This window comes from Dryas octopetala, chromosome 4 (assembly GCF_963921425.1).
Source record: "Dryas octopetala chromosome 4, drDryOcto1.1, whole genome shotgun sequence".
Classification (NCBI taxonomy): domain Eukaryota; kingdom Viridiplantae; phylum Streptophyta; class Magnoliopsida; order Rosales; family Rosaceae; genus Dryas; species Dryas octopetala.
Window position 1 is genome coordinate 18,228,198 of NC_141369.1, and position 16,944 is coordinate 18,245,141.

The following is a 16,944-nucleotide window of genomic DNA, read 5'->3' on the forward strand; positions in this document are numbered from 1 at the left end:
GTATAACTCTAACAATTGATCGAGGGGATTTGAACTTGGCTTCGAACAAAGAGAATTATAATTAACTAGCTTCTTTTTTATCTGGGCAAGAGGAGATTCAAACTTAGAACCTCTTTCAATATTAGAAAATTATATATAATAGTGAAAAACATAGTTTAATTATTTGGCCACTTAACTAGTGTGAAGAATTTTTTAATTAAAAAAGGATTTCTCATGGTCCAAATAAAAATTACTCATTAATATATATTGTTATTTTTACTAAGCATAATAATTTACTTTGGTTAAGTCATGTCTTTTCGTTAGACAAAATGAAAGAATTAAACAAAGATACTCATGTCACTTTATGAGAGTCAGAAATTAATTTTTTTAAACCATGCTTTTTAACTGGACCAATTAATATATATATATATATAATTTAATCTAAGAAGCTCTTTGAGTGGAGAAACGAACTTGAGACCGCTTTCAATATAGTGGAAAGATACCATTAAACTATTAGCTAATCCTGTCCAGTGTTATTTTTATTTTTTTATAAATTTATGGTGCGTTTGGATGCAGTAGTTTGAAATTACTAAAGAATTTACAAATGACGGAATTTAAAACGATGTGATTTAAAATTCTAGAATATGTAGATTCTCTTGTTTGGATAACATGTAAACATAATAGAGTTTAAATACAGAATTTATGATAGTTTTAATTTTTGATGCATCAATTCAAAAGAGTGAAGGTGATTGTGGCAATAATAAAAATGATGTTTATGGTGAGTTGACCATATTGGTACGGGTGATGGCCCACAAGCGGTGAGAGAAATGGTGGTGGCTAAAATTGGGGTGTTGGCGGTGGCGGTGGTGGTGGTGTCAGCAATGGCGGTGATGGTGGTGGCGGCGGTAACGTAACGGTGACGGTGACGGTGACGGTGATGGTGGTGGTGGTGGTGGTGGTGGTGGTGGCGGCGGCGGCGGCGGTGGTGGCAGTCTCGGTGTTGGTGGTGATGGAGGTGGCAGCGGCAGCGGGGGTGGTGGTGTTAGTGGTGGTGACGTTGGCGGCAGTGATGGTAGTGTCGACACGACTTATTTTTCTTTTGTAAAAATTGGAATTTTGAAAATGACACCAATTTAGGTGGAATTTAAAGTTGGAATTTACAGCCTTCAAATCCCAAGTTTTTTTCCATCTAGAATTTACAAAATTCTGTATTAATTGACCCAAACAAGGAAATTGGAGCATGTAATTTCTTAAATGCTAAGTTTTGTTTAAATTCCGAGTTTTTTTTCTCTATCCAAACACACCATTAGGGTAACTGCAAACTTTATCGTTGTTGTAATTGGCCAAAAAAAAAATTTTGTTGTAAATATTACTATTATGTGGCTGTCCACAAATCTTATTTAATATTATCTAGTGTATTTATCTAAAAGATAATTGTGTAAATAATTACAGAGAATTTCAATCTCATATAAAATATGAGACTTTGGTCATCATAGTGCCTATAGATAGAGAACTTATAGACTTATACTAATAAAAATATATACTTTGATTTCTCCATATTTCTCTATTCTTTCTTTCTTATTTTATAACAAGCTTAACTTTTTATATCATTCTCCAAATGAAAAAAACAAAAAAAACCTTTAGTTGTTATATGTATATTTGTTTTACAAGTATGAAAATTTCATTAAATAAAAACGTACTCGATTTTATTAATTTCTTAACTCAATTTTGACTAATTAATTAATACAACAATTAATGGCTTGCCTTTTAATGGAAGCATTGGGCCTAAATTGAGCTTGGGAAACGACTTCAAGCTCAGACGATGGTGAGACAACAAGATACGGTTGCATATTTGATGGGGTTTATTTTCCGAAATGACAAACAAAATTAATCAATAAAAGTGGAATATTTGAATTAAGCATCATTTTCGGTGAGGATTTTTAGGCCCGATACTATTTCTTAGAAAATAATGCTTATGTTTAGTAACGCTTGCTCAAAAGTTCATACAATTTTTTTTTATAAAAATTCTAAATGCTTTTTCTCGGAATCACATACAAATTTTTATAAAAATACATTCGAAATAATTCATGCAAAAGCGCTTGGAAGTGAAGCTAGCACTTGACATGTGCTTCTCAAAAGACACTTTTGAGAGTTCTAAAAGCGGTGCCAAATGGGCCCTTAAATTTGTTTAGCTCTAGCTTTCTTTGCTTGTCGGAGTATTATTTAACTTTTAATTTAAACTTTGTATTATAAATCTAAAGATCATAGTATAGTAATGCTGATCTAAGAAATTTAAAATGAGGGATAAGTAAGTAACAATACCAATGATTAGATGGCCAGATTAACTTTAATGAATTATTAATTTCACAATGGAATGAGTTAGCCCAAGTCGATCCTTATTAGCTTATTCTGATATCATGAGTAAATTTAGGCATCCATTCAAAACCAAATGACAATACGAAGAGTAGCCCAAAATCATTATAAATCACTATGTAAGACCTCACATTTTTAACATTGAATCTTTCTCTCAACTGTTTTTTATCAATCAAATGCATGATATTGGAGAAAAAGAAATTTGAACTCACCATAAGAACAAATACTCTTACCGCTAAAATTATAAGCCCTCCCAATTGCATGACCTTGCAATATATATTTGCATAACTTCTCCTTTTTGTTGGGTTGTAAAATTTAAAAGCATACTTGTATTAAAGTAATCCAACGGTTAATTTCTTGCATGGAGGATTTAATTATGAGAGACATTTAACAAAAAAAATCATCCAAAAAAATGAATTTATAGATGAGTATAACCAGCCTTACAATGTGTACTGTCAAGCAGTGTACGTGACATTAGCTTGAGCCATCGACAGTGGCAGTGGAAGGGCTCTCCTCCAAACCGACGTCGTATCCGTCTATGAAGTTGCCTTCCTTGGGGCGCGGCTGCCGGAAAAAACTCACATACACAGGGCTTTTTTTTAACTGTGAATTAATTAATTAGCTTAAGGCAGCATATACAGTTAATTTTAATGAAGCAGCTATTTTCCATGGCCAAAAAAAAAAAAAGGCACCATATGGTTCAAAGTTTGGCTAACATTACTGTAATTAAACGAAATGGACTAATGTGAAGATATTCGAGAGCTGTAGAATTTTAAAAATGAATTTAAGAATTACAGTGAGAATCAGAGTAAAGTTTAGAGGTCATTGCTCTAATTAACCCTAATATTTAATTCTTACACTCTTTTAAACCATACCACAAGAAGTAGCATCAATAATGGAATATTACAGTACAATATATAAGGCGAATTACAATGGAAAGGAAGTGAAGTTTTTACCAGAAGCGAATTATAATGGAGAGATAAATTTACCAGGAGGTTAGAATTTAAGGCGAGAGTGAAGTCTTTAATGAAAATATTTACATATTTTCAAGAAAAGATCCATACATTTCGGAAATGGTTCTTTTTCTTGTCTTTCTGTACAATGTTTAGTACCTCGAGCAATGCACTTCAAATATGGAGTATCTTGATGAATAATATGAACTTTTTTGCTTGATGCTTTAGCAGATTTATGCAATTTTTTTAGTGGTGCTATAGTAAACTGAAATCTATCGATTGGGCTTGGATCCTCTGCCAGACTATTTGGTACCAGACTGGTACCAGACTTCTAATCTAAGCCCTTCAATTTGTTTTAATGGTTGAGATCTTCCCACATCTTAACTTTTATATTTTCATCCAAATAATATTAAAACATTAGGAAAAAAAAAAACTCATTACTCCACTGCCCAGTGCATACCCCACCCCCGCCTCACGCCTTCTTCCTCCCAATCACCCTCCCCATCTCCTCCCCTTTCTTTCTCTCTACACTCTCTCTTCCCTCCACGAATTTAGGTGCTGGATAATTTTCTAGCCCAAGTTTGCCCCAATTTGGGTATCTTTTCTGCTTCAGCCAAAACTTTTCTCATCTTCAAAATGGGTATATCTCAACTTGTGTTGAAAGTGGGGGTTACAAAGGAATAATTTCCATTAATTTGGAGAGAAATAGATGAGGCTTACAAGAGGAAGAAGAAGATGGAGTTGTGTTCTGGTGGAGAAAAGGACAACCTGCGAGAGATGAAGGGCTGGAAAATTATCCAGCACCTAAGACCGTGGAGGGAAGAGAGAGTGTAGAGAGAAAGAAAGGGGAGGAGATGGGGAGGGTGATTCTCCGTGAGCTTCGAGGAAGGAAGTGGAGAAATGGCAAGTGTTGGCAACAATTGTTTGAGTTCAGTCTTCATAGCTCCTCTTGAAAACGATGTGCTTTTGAAGAAGATAAAGAAAACTGCTTGCAATTGTCTAATGGTGCCCAATAACTCCTTCAAATTGAACAGAGTTTATTGTGGGTTGCTTGAGAGTGGAATTGAAAAGAACCCCACAAGCAACAGAGCCTCCAATTCCAAGAATGCGATGGAGGAGTACAATACAGCTATGAAGAAGATGATGAGGAACCCCTATGAGTATCACCATGATCTGGGTCAGTCTCTTCCCCATCTTATAGTAGCCATTTTAGGGTGATTGGGAGGAAGAAGGCGTCAGGCGGGGGTGGGGTATGCACTGGGCAGTGGACTGATGAGTTTTTTTTTTTTTTCCTAATGTTTTAATATTATTTGGATGAAAATATAAAAGTTAAGACGTAGAAAGATCTCAACCATTAAAACAAATTGAAGGGCTTAGATTAGAAGTCTGGTACCAGTCTGGTACCAAACAGTCTGGCAGAGGATCCAAGTCCCTATCGATTGAAGAGGAAGGAAGTGGAGGAAAAGAATGGGAAAAGGCATCTTCTGCTTGCACTACGACTTGGATAAGATTTATCCATCCCAACATTATCAACATAACTACTCTTAAATGGTTTTGCTTCATAGCTAGTTTTTGCACCCTCTTTCGAAATGTTTGTATAGTTGTAAATTAAATTGAAGGGTAGTGCTACGGTTACCACTTTAAATCTTAATTTTATAAATTCCAACTTATATAGGAGTTTGTCATTTATTCATATATAGACCACTATGAATCTTATTTATTTATAATAATTAATAAGAAACGGACATAATCATTTTCGATCAATAAGTTAGGATACAAAATGTGGCAAAAATAGCGGTGCTATTATACCCTTTTTAGTGCGAAAATGGCCACTTACCTAAGTGTGAAGCAAATAAGTCATGTCTTTTCGCTAGACAAATAGAAAGAAAACAAAAGTTCATGTTGCTTTATTAGAGTCATAAGTTATTTTAAGTCATTATTTTTTAATTGGGACAATAATCAAGATAGGTGTTATTTTTCAAATAAAAAAATATATTTTTATTTTATTTACTTTTCTTATCAGTCTCAAAAGAATGAAGTTGTATATTTATATTAATTTGTTTTACAATTTATTATAAATTGGATTATATAAAAAATGCTCGATTTTAAGTCTTAACTCAATTTTGAATAATTAATACAACAATGACTTGCCTTTCAATGGGAGCATTGGGCCTAAACTAAGCTGGAAGTGATTTTTGTTTTCTTTTGTTTTTTTCTTGTTTTGGTCATGGAGCTTAACTTGAATGATAAGAGAACAATATATAGTTGAATATTTGATGGGTAATTTTCCAGTGACAAACATATAATCAAGCAAGGTGAAACATATATATTCAATGTATGCCGGTGAGGATTCTTGAAGTGGCTGTTTGTTTAATTTAATCTGAACTTTTTCTTACAAATTCAAAGATTACCATATGCAATATATATATATATATATATTCATATTCATAGAAATGTAGTGAAATCTTATTAATTTGCAAACAACAGGGATTATGCCAACTATGCCCTTATTTAACATTATACAAATCTTTCTCTAGGGACAGGGTTACAAGTGCAAGCTTATGAGCTATCGTTCGTTCGTTTGTTATATAAACTTAAAAATTGTTATGTAATTCGAAATTATATAGAATTTTTATATTTAAAAAGAAAAACATTGTAATTTGGTACTTAAATGGACTTGTTTGGCAGTGATTTTAGAATGTTTAAAAGTGTTTTCAAATGAGGGCTGCTATTTGCACACCCCTAAATTTCTTTTTGCACACCCTTTTCCTATTTTTTTCTCCTACACACCCTACACACTCATCTCAAATTCAAAACCTCTCAACACACACCTAACCCCATTACCAAAATACCCTCATTCCATTACACACTCACACACCCCATTTTTCTTTTTCCCTCTCTCTCATTCCCTCTCTCTCTTTCTCTGTCAACAACACCGGCGTAGCACCACCACCGCGCGCAGCACCACCCCTCTGCATGCGCCACCCTGCTGCACCACCCTCTCATTCTCTCTCTCCTCCCTGCTGCACCACCCTCCCCGCGCCCACCACCATGCCAAGCTCACACACCGGCGCAGCACCACCCCCTGCATGCGCCACCCTGCTGCACCACCCTCTCATTCTCTCTCTCATCATCTCTCTCTCCTCCCTGCTACACCACCCTCCCCGCACCCACCACCATGCCAAGCTCGCACAGCCCCAACGCCCGACCACGCTGCCGACCTCGCTCTGCCCAGCTCGCACAGCCACGCCCACCACCATGCCAACCTCGCACAGCCCCAACGTCCGACCACGCCGCCGACGCCCGACCTCGCTCTGCCCAGCTCGCATGACCACGCCGCAGTGCCAGCCAAAAGGATGAGCTTCGCAGGCCGTTCGGCAGTCATCTGCCGAAACCTACGGGTTCGTTCGGCAGCCATCCGCCGAAACCGGCGGTTTCCTTCGGCAGCCACCCACCGAACCTTCGAGTTGCCTTCGGCAGCCACCCACCGAACTTTCAAGTTGCCTTCGGCAGCCACCCATCGAACCTTCGTTGCAACTTGATCTCTTCAGCCCGGTGGCGTTCGTCGACGAACCAGGCGACGAGACACCCACCAACCACCCAGAAAACCAGCGACGACGCCGAAACCAAAAGCACCACGCCGACGTTGATTCCGTTTCTGGCGGAGTTGGGAGTCGGGCTTGGTGTGTGTGTTTTTTTGGTCGGGGTGAGGGAGGGAAATGGGCTGGCTGGTGTTTGTTTTTTTTTTGTTTTTTTTTTTTTCTGTTGATGGGGGTGTGCAAAGAGAGAAAATGGAATTGGGCTTTGGTGAGAGAAGGAGAGAAGAGTTTTTTTCCTTTGATATTTTTTATTTCTTTTAGAAAAGGTGTGCAAAAAGAAATTTAAAGGTGTGCAAATAGCAGCCCTCTTTCAAATAGTCAAAAACGATTTTGTTTATATTTGACAAAAAAAATAAGAAGCAATTTTGGGTTCTAAAAACACTTGAAAGCACTTTCTAAAAAAAGTTTTAAAAAAGAAAAATCTATAAATTTTTAACAAAAACATTTTTAGTGAAAGCAGTTCCTACAAAAGTACTTCCAAAGAGGCACTCAACATATATACCAGACAAATGTGAAGTTGAAGAATTTGTGGATTGGATTAGAAGGTTTTGACGACATAAGGATAATAGATTTATAGATTTGCACATGCAACATTCTTCTTTGTAATAAAACGATATTGGGAGCCTGGGAGGAAGGATATTCGAACTCAAAAGCCGGGTGTAAACATTTGCGTGAATGCCATGAAAGATTTAAGTATGAGATCAGATAATTAATTAACAAAATCATCCAATTAAAAGCAATTTATTGATGAGTACCCAGCATTACAATCTGTACCGTCAAGTACTGGATGTGACATTATTAATTCCTCGAGTATTTAATCCCCGAAGCCTGCGAGACTGCTGAGCGATGACAGCGGCAGTGGAAGGACTCTCCTGCAAAACGACATCGTATCCGTCTCTGAAGGTGTCCATTCCTTGGGCCATCAGCTGCCAGAAAAGCCCACCTACACATGGGCCCCCACTTCTGGCGCTGCTATATACGACGTCGTATAACTTTCCAAAGTAGGCGTTCCTCTTTTCTATGCTGTACCCGGGCAATCTATAAGATTTGCCAAACTCCCCTATAATCAGTGGTTTCTTCACCACTGCATTACAGTCTTCAATGTGTGCTTGCACCCATTTGTCCACAAATGCAGCTTGAGCCTCTTCGCTTTCCTGCGATAACCTGTTTGGTTTCAGAGTTTGATATATTATGATATTAGACTGTCGATTTAAGTTATTAATCAAGCGTATATAAGAAAAAATTATACAGATACATACCAGAATTCAGCGTATATGTGGATTGTGGCAAAATCGATCTCGGGAAGCAAGTTGCTGGCTATGAAATCAGAGCCATACTCTTGATTTTGAGGATTGTACTGCTTCTTTTCTGGGGTTGTCTCCCCATAAAATCCTTCAAGCCCTATCTCTAGTAAATGGTTACCATCAATGGACTTAACGTGTGCAGCCATTTCTTTCACCCATTGCTGTACATACAATTAAGGTGTTTAGACCATTAAATCATTTAGAAAGAAGTCATGGAACATTGAATCGATCATTTAGAAGACAATATTTCCAAATTTCAAAAGTATGTGGTTATGTTAAAAAAGCTATTGAATAAAAACACTATTGAAAAAGAGACCTGAAGAAGTGCTCCGGTAACATCAGATTCGCAACGAGGCTCGTTCATTAGTTCCCACGCGAAAATGGTTGTATCATCTTTGTAAGCCACCTTTGTTATAGAGTTGATTCTTGTGAGCACAGTCTGCATTCCCACACAAAAACAAAAAAAATGTAAACCTAATATTGATTCTAATAAGGAGGTAACATATATAATAAAAACTATGGTTGCTAGGGTGTATATATTATGTTAACAAATTGTTAATTGTCAGACTTGTTAATTGAATTTGAAATATATATATGCATGCAGCTATACATCTTAAAAATGTATATAATTAACTAACAGATTGTCAACAAAGTTTGAACAGTTTGTCCGTCTTTAATACTTTTTTTTTTTTATTATAAGTGAGGGGGAAGGATTCGAATTCGAGTGTGTAGGGGGAAACTATTATCCTTAATTACTTATTAGAAATGCATGTATATTATTTATTAATTAATGTGAATAGGTAATTAGATATATATGATTTGTGAATTGGAGTTGGCCAAGTTGGCCGAGGACAAAAGCTCCTCCTCTACACACTCAGGTTCGAACCCTTCCTTCCCCCTCCCCTGTAATTAAAAAAAAAAAAAAAAGATATATATGAGCTACATATATGTACATACCTTAACATGATCCTTATAGTATCCTTTGACGACAACGTTTTTGTAGAAGTCATCGTCGCTGCTGACGGATTGACCACGCTCCCTTGCCCACTCCACATATTGCTTTCTACCCCCATAATCGCTGAAGCTGTTCACCAAGCTCAGTATCACACATACTCCATATTTTTTAGCTTCTGATATCACAAAATCTAATCCCTACACAAAGTTACATTAACCACAAAAGAAAACAAAATTAATTGAAACTGATATATATTATTAGGATTAAGTTAAGTTTATAATTCCAATTTTAGAAAAGATAAGTTAATAGTTCGATCTATTCTAATGTAATAAGAAAAAAAGGCCATACGTATCAATAGTTACAGTCACCAAATTAATCAGCTTACAAGATGATGTGTTAGACTTGTTAAAAATAAATCAAGTTTATAATAGTTCAAATTTGAATAAATGAGATACTGACGTATAATTTAGTAAAAAAAATTGGTAGTAACAAATTTAATGAGTATACGCAATTAATGGTATTGTTCATTTATCAAACAGCTTGGCAAATTATCAGATTTTGAATCTAGATTAGTAATTAGCTTGATTATTGATTGAATATGCAGTCTAATTTCACAATCGGATAAGAGAATATTTTGGTACATCTACCTTGAACATGACCTCGTTATAAGAACCAGGAGAAGACTGAAGGGGTCGGTAATTACCACCATCACTGAAAGCCCAAGCTCTAGCAACATTCATGCCATACTTGGAGGCTTGTTGGAGTGCAGATGTGACCTTGGGCCTTGTAGATGGGTCGGATGCCATGTTCATCATCCAATATGCATTGAACCCATTTATGTAAAATGGTTTCCCATTCATAACAAAACGGGTTCCTCTCGCTCGACCAAAGCTAGAGCCACCCTTGCAATCTCCCTGTTGCATATTGATGATGATCAAGAACACCCAAAAAGATAACAAAACAAAGTTGTAGAACAAACCCTTTTCGGACATGGTTGGCTGCTACCTATATATGCAAAAAATTAAAAAACCCTTAAAATGGTATTCTATATATATTAACTTTTGATATTGCAAGGACTACACTGAAATGAAGTATATAGTAGTTTTGATTGTAATAGCTAGCTAGTAGGGTGTTTTCTGAAATATAAGTAATGAAGAGTGAATGAAAATGAAGAGAACAAGAAGAATTGGAAAAGTTTATAGAAAGGTAGAGGGGGAGAGCATAAGTGAATGGTACATATATAGTAGTAAATGTGACAAAACCCTTCAAATTAATTCATTTTCCTTATATAAAAACTCATGTGACTTTCTTGTCATGAATTTACCCATTTGACTATTTGCCAACTCACCCAATTTTCATTTCAAATTTCATGAGTCAGCATCATTAAAAATTCAGATTTTAAGAATCCTTAAAATTAATGCCCTTAATATATATACATACGTTAAAACATTTTTCCTGCATATATTATATTTTGTATTTGAAAACATCTTGTTTTCCTCCTTAAATATTAGATTTTAAATATCATTTTATTCAATTTTTGGCCAGTTTTTTGAATTTTATAAATATAATTCAAATTTGAAGATATATTTGTGCTAGTAAATAATTATAAACCCCCTAATTCTACTTTAGTTAATTCATAGCCTCCAATCATTTTTATAGTTAATTCATAATCCCCTATTTTACTTAAATTTTTGTCTAAACCTCCTAGTCAATGGATACATGTACACATCGCTAACATCACTCAGCTGCATAATCCATGCACTAATATCGCTCAGCTGCATGACATTGCCCTGGTGCAGCTTGGTCAGCGCCATCTCCATCCCATATCTAAAAAATTAATTGAACAAATCAAGGTTTGAACACAAGACCTTGTACAAGTGGGAACCACAGCCAACCAACTCAACCAAGTTGCAACTTGTGTAAGTGTAGTAGAATTAACTATATTTATACAATTTTATAGATATTTAATTTCTAATTCTAATTTGTCTATTTTTATTGCAAATTAGTTTAACTAATTTTTTTATTGCAAAATAGTGTAATTATTTATTTTTATTACAAAGTAGTGTAACTATTTTTTGTACATGCTTGACTTGAGTTCGAGTCACTTTGTGTGCAAATTCTTATAATTTTTTGCACATAAAGGCTTGTTATATAGTAGAGCCTATGTGGCAAGAAGTACGTGGCTCAAGAAGTAGCAGACTATGCTAGTGTGTCAATGGGACGGGCCAGCGAAAACGATCAATGAAATTAAAAATCGATAACTAAAACTGAAAAAACGATCACTAAAATTGAAAAAAATTGATCACTAAAACTAAAAAATCGATAACTAAAATTAAAAAATTGATTACTGAAATTGAATCGATTACTGAAACTAAATCAATCACTGAAATTAAATCGATCACTGAAATTGAAAATTGATAACAGAAACTGAAAAAACTATAACTGATCACTGAAACTGAAAAAAATGATCACTAAAATTGAAAAATTGATAACTGAAACTGAAAAAAATAATTACTTAAACTGAAAAATCGATAACTGAAATTGAAATTGATCTGATCACTGAAACTGAAAAAATGATAATTGAAATTGAAAATCTATAACTAAAACTAAAAAAAATGATCACTAAAATTGAAAAATTGATAACTGAAACTAAAAAAATAATTACTAAAACTGAAAAAACCAATAACTGAAACTGAAAAAAAAAAAAAATCACTGAAACTGAATCGGTCACTGAAACTGAAAATCGATCATTGAAACTGAAAATCAATTATTGAAAAATTAAAAACAGTTACACTAAATTTTCAATAAAAAAATTACTCTATATTAAAATGAAAAAAATTACACTAAATTTGTAATAAAAAATAATAAGACTTAATTTATAAAATTAAACATTGAAATAAGAAAGATTTCAAATATGTTAAAATGTTTATACATATCATTAACTATCTATATTAACACACAAGTCACAAACCTCCATTGTAGGGTGACTGTTAAATGCCTCTGGTGGTCTCGGGTTCAATTCCCAGTTGAAGCCAAAAGCAATTTTTTTACTCAACTTAAGGTAGCAGACATAATGTCCGTTAAAAAATTAAAAAAATAATAAGAAATTAATGTAAGGTTGCTAGTTGCTTGGCGTGAGCTCAAGAGTAGAGGTAGTGGGCTTGCGTTAGCTGATGCATGGGCCAATAGCAGGGTAGAAAAGGAAATGCAAGTGTTAAGGGGTTTTAGGAGAGTTCTTAAAAGGTGGGGGGCGAAAACAAATTTTTACTGTAACTTGGGGGTTTAAAATTATGCACTATATTTGTGCTTGATTTGCTCTCTTGTATTAATTGATCTAATTAGTCTCCAAATGCACTTCCTTTCCACATCATGACAATATAATATGAGTTTAATTATTTTTTAGTGCACTAAATAATAAGTAGTGTATAATTAGGAATTTAGGATGGACCAGGACTACACTAACTAATTAAGAGCGCCACATGTTTTGCTAGTTAAGAAAAATAGACTGAATTGAAGGAGTGGTAAGTTTGTATTAAACATGAATTAATTATAAGTAGTATAATCAATACCAACTAATTATAAATTTAATGGTCTTTCTCTCTATAATTTTAAAGATGTTTCAAGTTCGAATATCCATTCTTCAAATGAAAAAAATAAAATAAATAATCATATTATTTATTTTCGAAGACTAAATGTTATTTGCACTCTTCACTTATTTATGCAAAATTTTAGTGGAGTGTAGAAATATAACTTAAGAGTGCAGATATTAGCATAGCATTGCCCATTATTTATAGTAGGTTTTAAAAAATATTTATGTCTCTAGTTTGTTGGTCCCATTGTCACATATTCTTGTTTGGTGCCAATTACGTACGTGTACAAAGTGTTTGAGTGGTCCATTGCATGCACATTAATACATTATGCTTGTATTGTTTTGTCCATCACGGCAATATTACCTCTCCCGGCGATACATTTAATGATGAATTAATGCAAAAAAACAGTATTATAAACCAAAATTTTGTATCCTATATTTAGATCCCAAATGATGTATTGATATCTTATTGATTCAAACATGTTTCACTATAAAGCTCATTTATTTTATAATAAGTAAAACTGCATATGTAATGAGGGTTGAGATCTCCCGTCCCCAATTTCCTCTGTCTCCTCTCTCAAATTTTTTTTAAAAATAATTTTTGTTTTTAAGTAAAACTAGCATTAAGGAGAGATTTTCAAAATTTGAGAGAGGAGATAGAGAGGGATAGGAGGATATTGGGGGCATGAGATCTCACCCCATATAATTTGGAATACAAATTTAGCTCCTAATGATATATGATTATGTAAAAAAAAAAAAACCGAAATCAATGTTAGAAATTTAAAATTTATATAACAATAAATTATATAAAAAAAAAATTGAATTCAAATCCGAAACGATGCTAGAGAATATTGCCTATAAACATGTTGGGAATTGATTCCAAACTGACTAAAATCAAACTAAAAAACAAATACAACACAAAACAGAAATAAAAATTTGGGATAGACATATACTACTTAACTTCTTTAAGTTATTTTGTGAGTTTTTTTTTTTTTTTTCCTTTCTGAGAGAGAGAGTATATGAGTGTTATTTGTAAATTTTGCTGAAATACCCTACCTATATATAATATATATTTCTTTTAACTTTAATTGGAGAGTTGTAACGTTGCAACTCTCTGCAAAGTTGCACCAATTCATTTTTTACTTAAGTTTTCTAGCTGTAATTAATTCAAATATGATATTTCTGAAAACCCCTTTTTTTTTGGCCAGGTATTCTGAAAACCCTTTAATTGTTATAAAAAGCCATGTCTTATGGGTGAAAAAAAAAAGAATATATAGACTTAATTTACACACACAGTTTTTATAACTTTAAATAATATCCCCCTTTGTTTCTATAAATTGGTACTACAAAACATCCCTAACCAAAGATCAAAATAAACTACTGAGTAAATCTTATTTAATAGATCATGTTAAAATTTTGATCGAACCCCATTTGGGCCGTTCCGACATCAAACTAAATAGAAAGCCCAACCAATGGTTGGTTGGGCCCAATAACTACTTGGGCCCATAAACAAAACGCTCAGTTTTAAATTTGGTCCGCACAAAAAGTTCCCGCGTATCTGAAACTTGGAGGACATAAAGATTTGAATCGAGTTCAGGCGTTCGTCATTTGGTCGCGATCGTCGTCTTCATCGCAGTCAATCAGATTGACATTGAGATTGAGATTTGAAGGTACGGATGCTTATTAATCAATTATAGTTAGCTTATTAATCCTTATTAATCAATTAATTCATGTTTAGTTTAATGCTTTGATTGCTATTATTGAAGGAGGTTTTGTTCGATCGATCGCTGAATTGAAAATCGATCAAATGGAGAGCGAAGGAATTGAATCTTCGAGGAAGCGCTTGAAACCAGATGTGCGTGCCATCTTTGATCCATGTCTTGTATGTATGTGATTCTGATTGTGTTAATTTGTATCTGAAATCTGATTGTTTGCTGGAGTTTCAGGAAGGAGGTGGAGCAGTCTCGGACTCGGAGATTGCAGAGAAGGAAGAGTTTGAGACGAACGTTGCAGGATCTGAGGAGATGGAGCTTGCAATCAATCACATTCTCGAAAAGACCGAACGCTTCACTCAGCTGGTAACCGTTTGATTGTAGTGTTGATGAATCCTTGTGTTTGCGATTTTTGTTTGTTGGTTTTGATGTGATATTTGGGGTTTTTCGTACATTGATAGATTTCTGAGCTTCTGGAGTCAGGGAAGACAATGTTCAAGGAGATTAGCGATGAATTCGAAGAGCGAATGATTATGTGAGTGAGTTGCAAAATCAGTGGAGGTGAGAGTTTATTTGTGTTTGTGTTTTGGGTGATTGAAATGTAGGTGTTTTGCAGGATACACAAGGAACAAATTGAGAAATGGCAGGAGGAGATCAAAGAGTTGCGTTTGGTCGATGCCTCGAATGAGGAGGCCAATGCTCTTCTGCATAATGCTCGATATCTACTTCAGAATCCTCATGTTGATTCTTGAAGGTGATTCTAATACTAAATATGTGCTCATCATTTTGATTTCTGTATTTACAAACAGATTCCTGCAAACTTGGACATCCAATGTGACAAGAACTTCTGTTGTTGTATATGGCTTATTAGAAACCTTGCTGGTTGTAAAATTTGAGTATCTCAAGCACCAGAAAAAGTAGATTAAAATTTTGGATTTGAGTTCTTTTCTGTTTAGAAACCTTGCTGAGAGAAGTGTTGTGCGTATTTCACAAGTGATCTTCAAACTCAGGATTGAATTCGGCCAGCTTGATTCCTTATGAAGTTTGCTGGTTGATAAATTAGTTTTCTGGTTATCAATATGCAGGTTTTTCAAGGCCATAGATGACCAAGGATTTTCATTCTGCTAGTTTCAAATGGAGGGGCATGTCTCCATTTATGTTGGGCAGTTAATTACAAGCTACAATTTCAATGTTAAGCTTTTGTAGTTTAAACTAATTGCTAGCCTAATTTGGGATGGACAAATTCTTATGGTTAATCTGTTATTGGCATTTACATGAGATTTACTCTTAGCTGTGGCCTTGATATTTGTATTGGTTTAAACATAGATCAGTTCCTTGAATTTCTCTCAAGATTTAAGACCAAGTCCCTTTGTCAACTCATCAGTGTTAAATTTTCATTTTTTAATTGATGTGTATTTCATCTGAATATTGTCTGATTTGTTAGTGTGGGAAATTCCTTTGATTTGTTTGGTTGCTTTATTGAAGCTCATTGTTGCTGCTGACTTTGGTTTCTTATGTAAATTTTCATCTGGGTATTGTTAAAACATTTTAAAATGGCAAAAAACCATGCCACTACATTACTAATTTTCCAACTCTCACTGAAATTCATTACTTTTTGGAGGTCATTCAAAGTTTTAAGCTAGTATTAGTGAAGCACAATTAACAGTTAGAAAAATGCACTGTGATATATAATAAATATGAATCCGATAATCCGTCTTCTAAAACCTAGTTCAAGAAATGGATAAATTTTCTAGGAGTGACAAAAACTTTAGTCTTTGATCCTCGTACTGTTTCCCTGTTTAGCAACAATTCCATTCCATTCTGCAGACGATATCCAAAAATATCATTATTATACATGATAGGAAATCACAAGTCGTTTTCATTTTCTTTTCATAAATAATAGAGAATTCCAAATATGTATATATGGACATGATTCTGCATATACATCATTGGAATGAACATGTAATATATCCAAATGATAGCGCACAATTCCGGTCCAATTACCAATCTGTGTATGATAGTGTTTATAATTGCTGTAAAATGACATTCTAGGTTAGATCAATTAAACATGCACATCTCCTTGACTGTTTCTCAAAAAGTTGCAGCTAGAACACTTGCAAAAGCATATTAAGACATTCCAATTTCTGCTATCCAATGTGCATAAGGAATTCTCATTTTGTATTCCATGAGGTTGATGGAGGTCCAACCACACTTAATTTACAGGTGAAAGTTGTAATAACCAAACTTATAAGCAATCAGAATCATGAAAACAAAATGGGAAATAGTGAATCAAGATCTAAATATATGCATCAGGATGAATTGGGTCCCAGGGTTCTTGCAAGTTGCAACAGACTTAAAATTGCAATTATACTACACTAGATAGACCCAGAGCACACTATTGAATTAAGATCAAAATTTAGAAGCAATATGGGTAAAAATGGTTGCACAAGAATAATCTTTCCTTGTGTATATATATAGTT

The 16,944-nt window shown here is 34.4% G+C and overlaps 2 protein-coding genes across 2 annotated transcripts; one reads left to right on the top strand and one right to left on the bottom strand.

Moving 5' to 3' along the window:
* Window positions 1-7,680: 7,680 nt before the first annotated feature.
* On the bottom strand, window positions 7,681-10,155 carry LOC147287613 (mannan endo-1,4-beta-mannosidase 4-like). Its single transcript, XM_086240935.1, has 5 exons — window positions 9,811-10,155; window positions 9,166-9,360; window positions 8,525-8,647; window positions 8,164-8,369; window positions 7,681-8,068 (listed from the first exon to the last, which is right to left on the bottom strand). Exons 1-5 carry the CDS (start codon window positions 10,153-10,155, stop codon window positions 7,681-7,683), a joined length of 1,257 nt encoding a protein of 418 aa, XP_086097061.1.
* Window positions 10,156-14,378: 4,223 nt separating this feature from the next.
* On the top strand, window positions 14,379-15,216 carry LOC147287614 (knotted 1-binding protein). The gene is made up of 5 exons (XM_086242534.1): window positions 14,379-14,422; window positions 14,519-14,607; window positions 14,699-14,830; window positions 14,926-14,999; window positions 15,081-15,216. Exons 2-5 carry the CDS (start codon window positions 14,560-14,562, stop codon window positions 15,214-15,216), a joined length of 390 nt encoding a protein of 129 aa, XP_086098660.1. The 5' UTR covers window positions 14,379-14,422; window positions 14,519-14,559.
* Window positions 15,217-16,944: the final 1,728 nt, after the last annotated feature.

Bases quoted from the DNA above. Each gene is read 5' to 3' on its own strand.
- LOC147287614 (XM_086242534.1), top strand. From the start codon at position 14,560: ATGGAGAGCGAAGGAATTGAATCTTCGAGGAAGCGCTTGAAACCAGAT. The intron at 14,608-14,698 runs GTGCGTGCCATC...CTGGAGTTTCAG, and splicing joins GGAAGCGCTTGAAACCAGAT to GAAGGAGGTGGAGCAGTCTC. The intron at 14,831-14,925 runs GTAACCGTTTGA...GTACATTGATAG, and splicing joins CCGAACGCTTCACTCAGCTG to ATTTCTGAGCTTCTGGAGTC.
- LOC147287613 (XM_086240935.1), bottom strand. From the start codon at position 10,155: ATGTCCGAAAAGGGTTTGTTCTACAACTTTGTTTTGTTATCTTTTTGG. The intron at 8,648-9,165 runs GTATGTACATAT...GTGGGAATGCAG, and splicing joins ACTATAAGGATCATGTTAAG to ACTGTGCTCACAAGAATCAA. The intron at 8,370-8,524 runs GTCTCTTTTTCA...TTGTATGTACAG, and splicing joins TTACCGGAGCACTTCTTCAG to CAATGGGTGAAAGAAATGGC.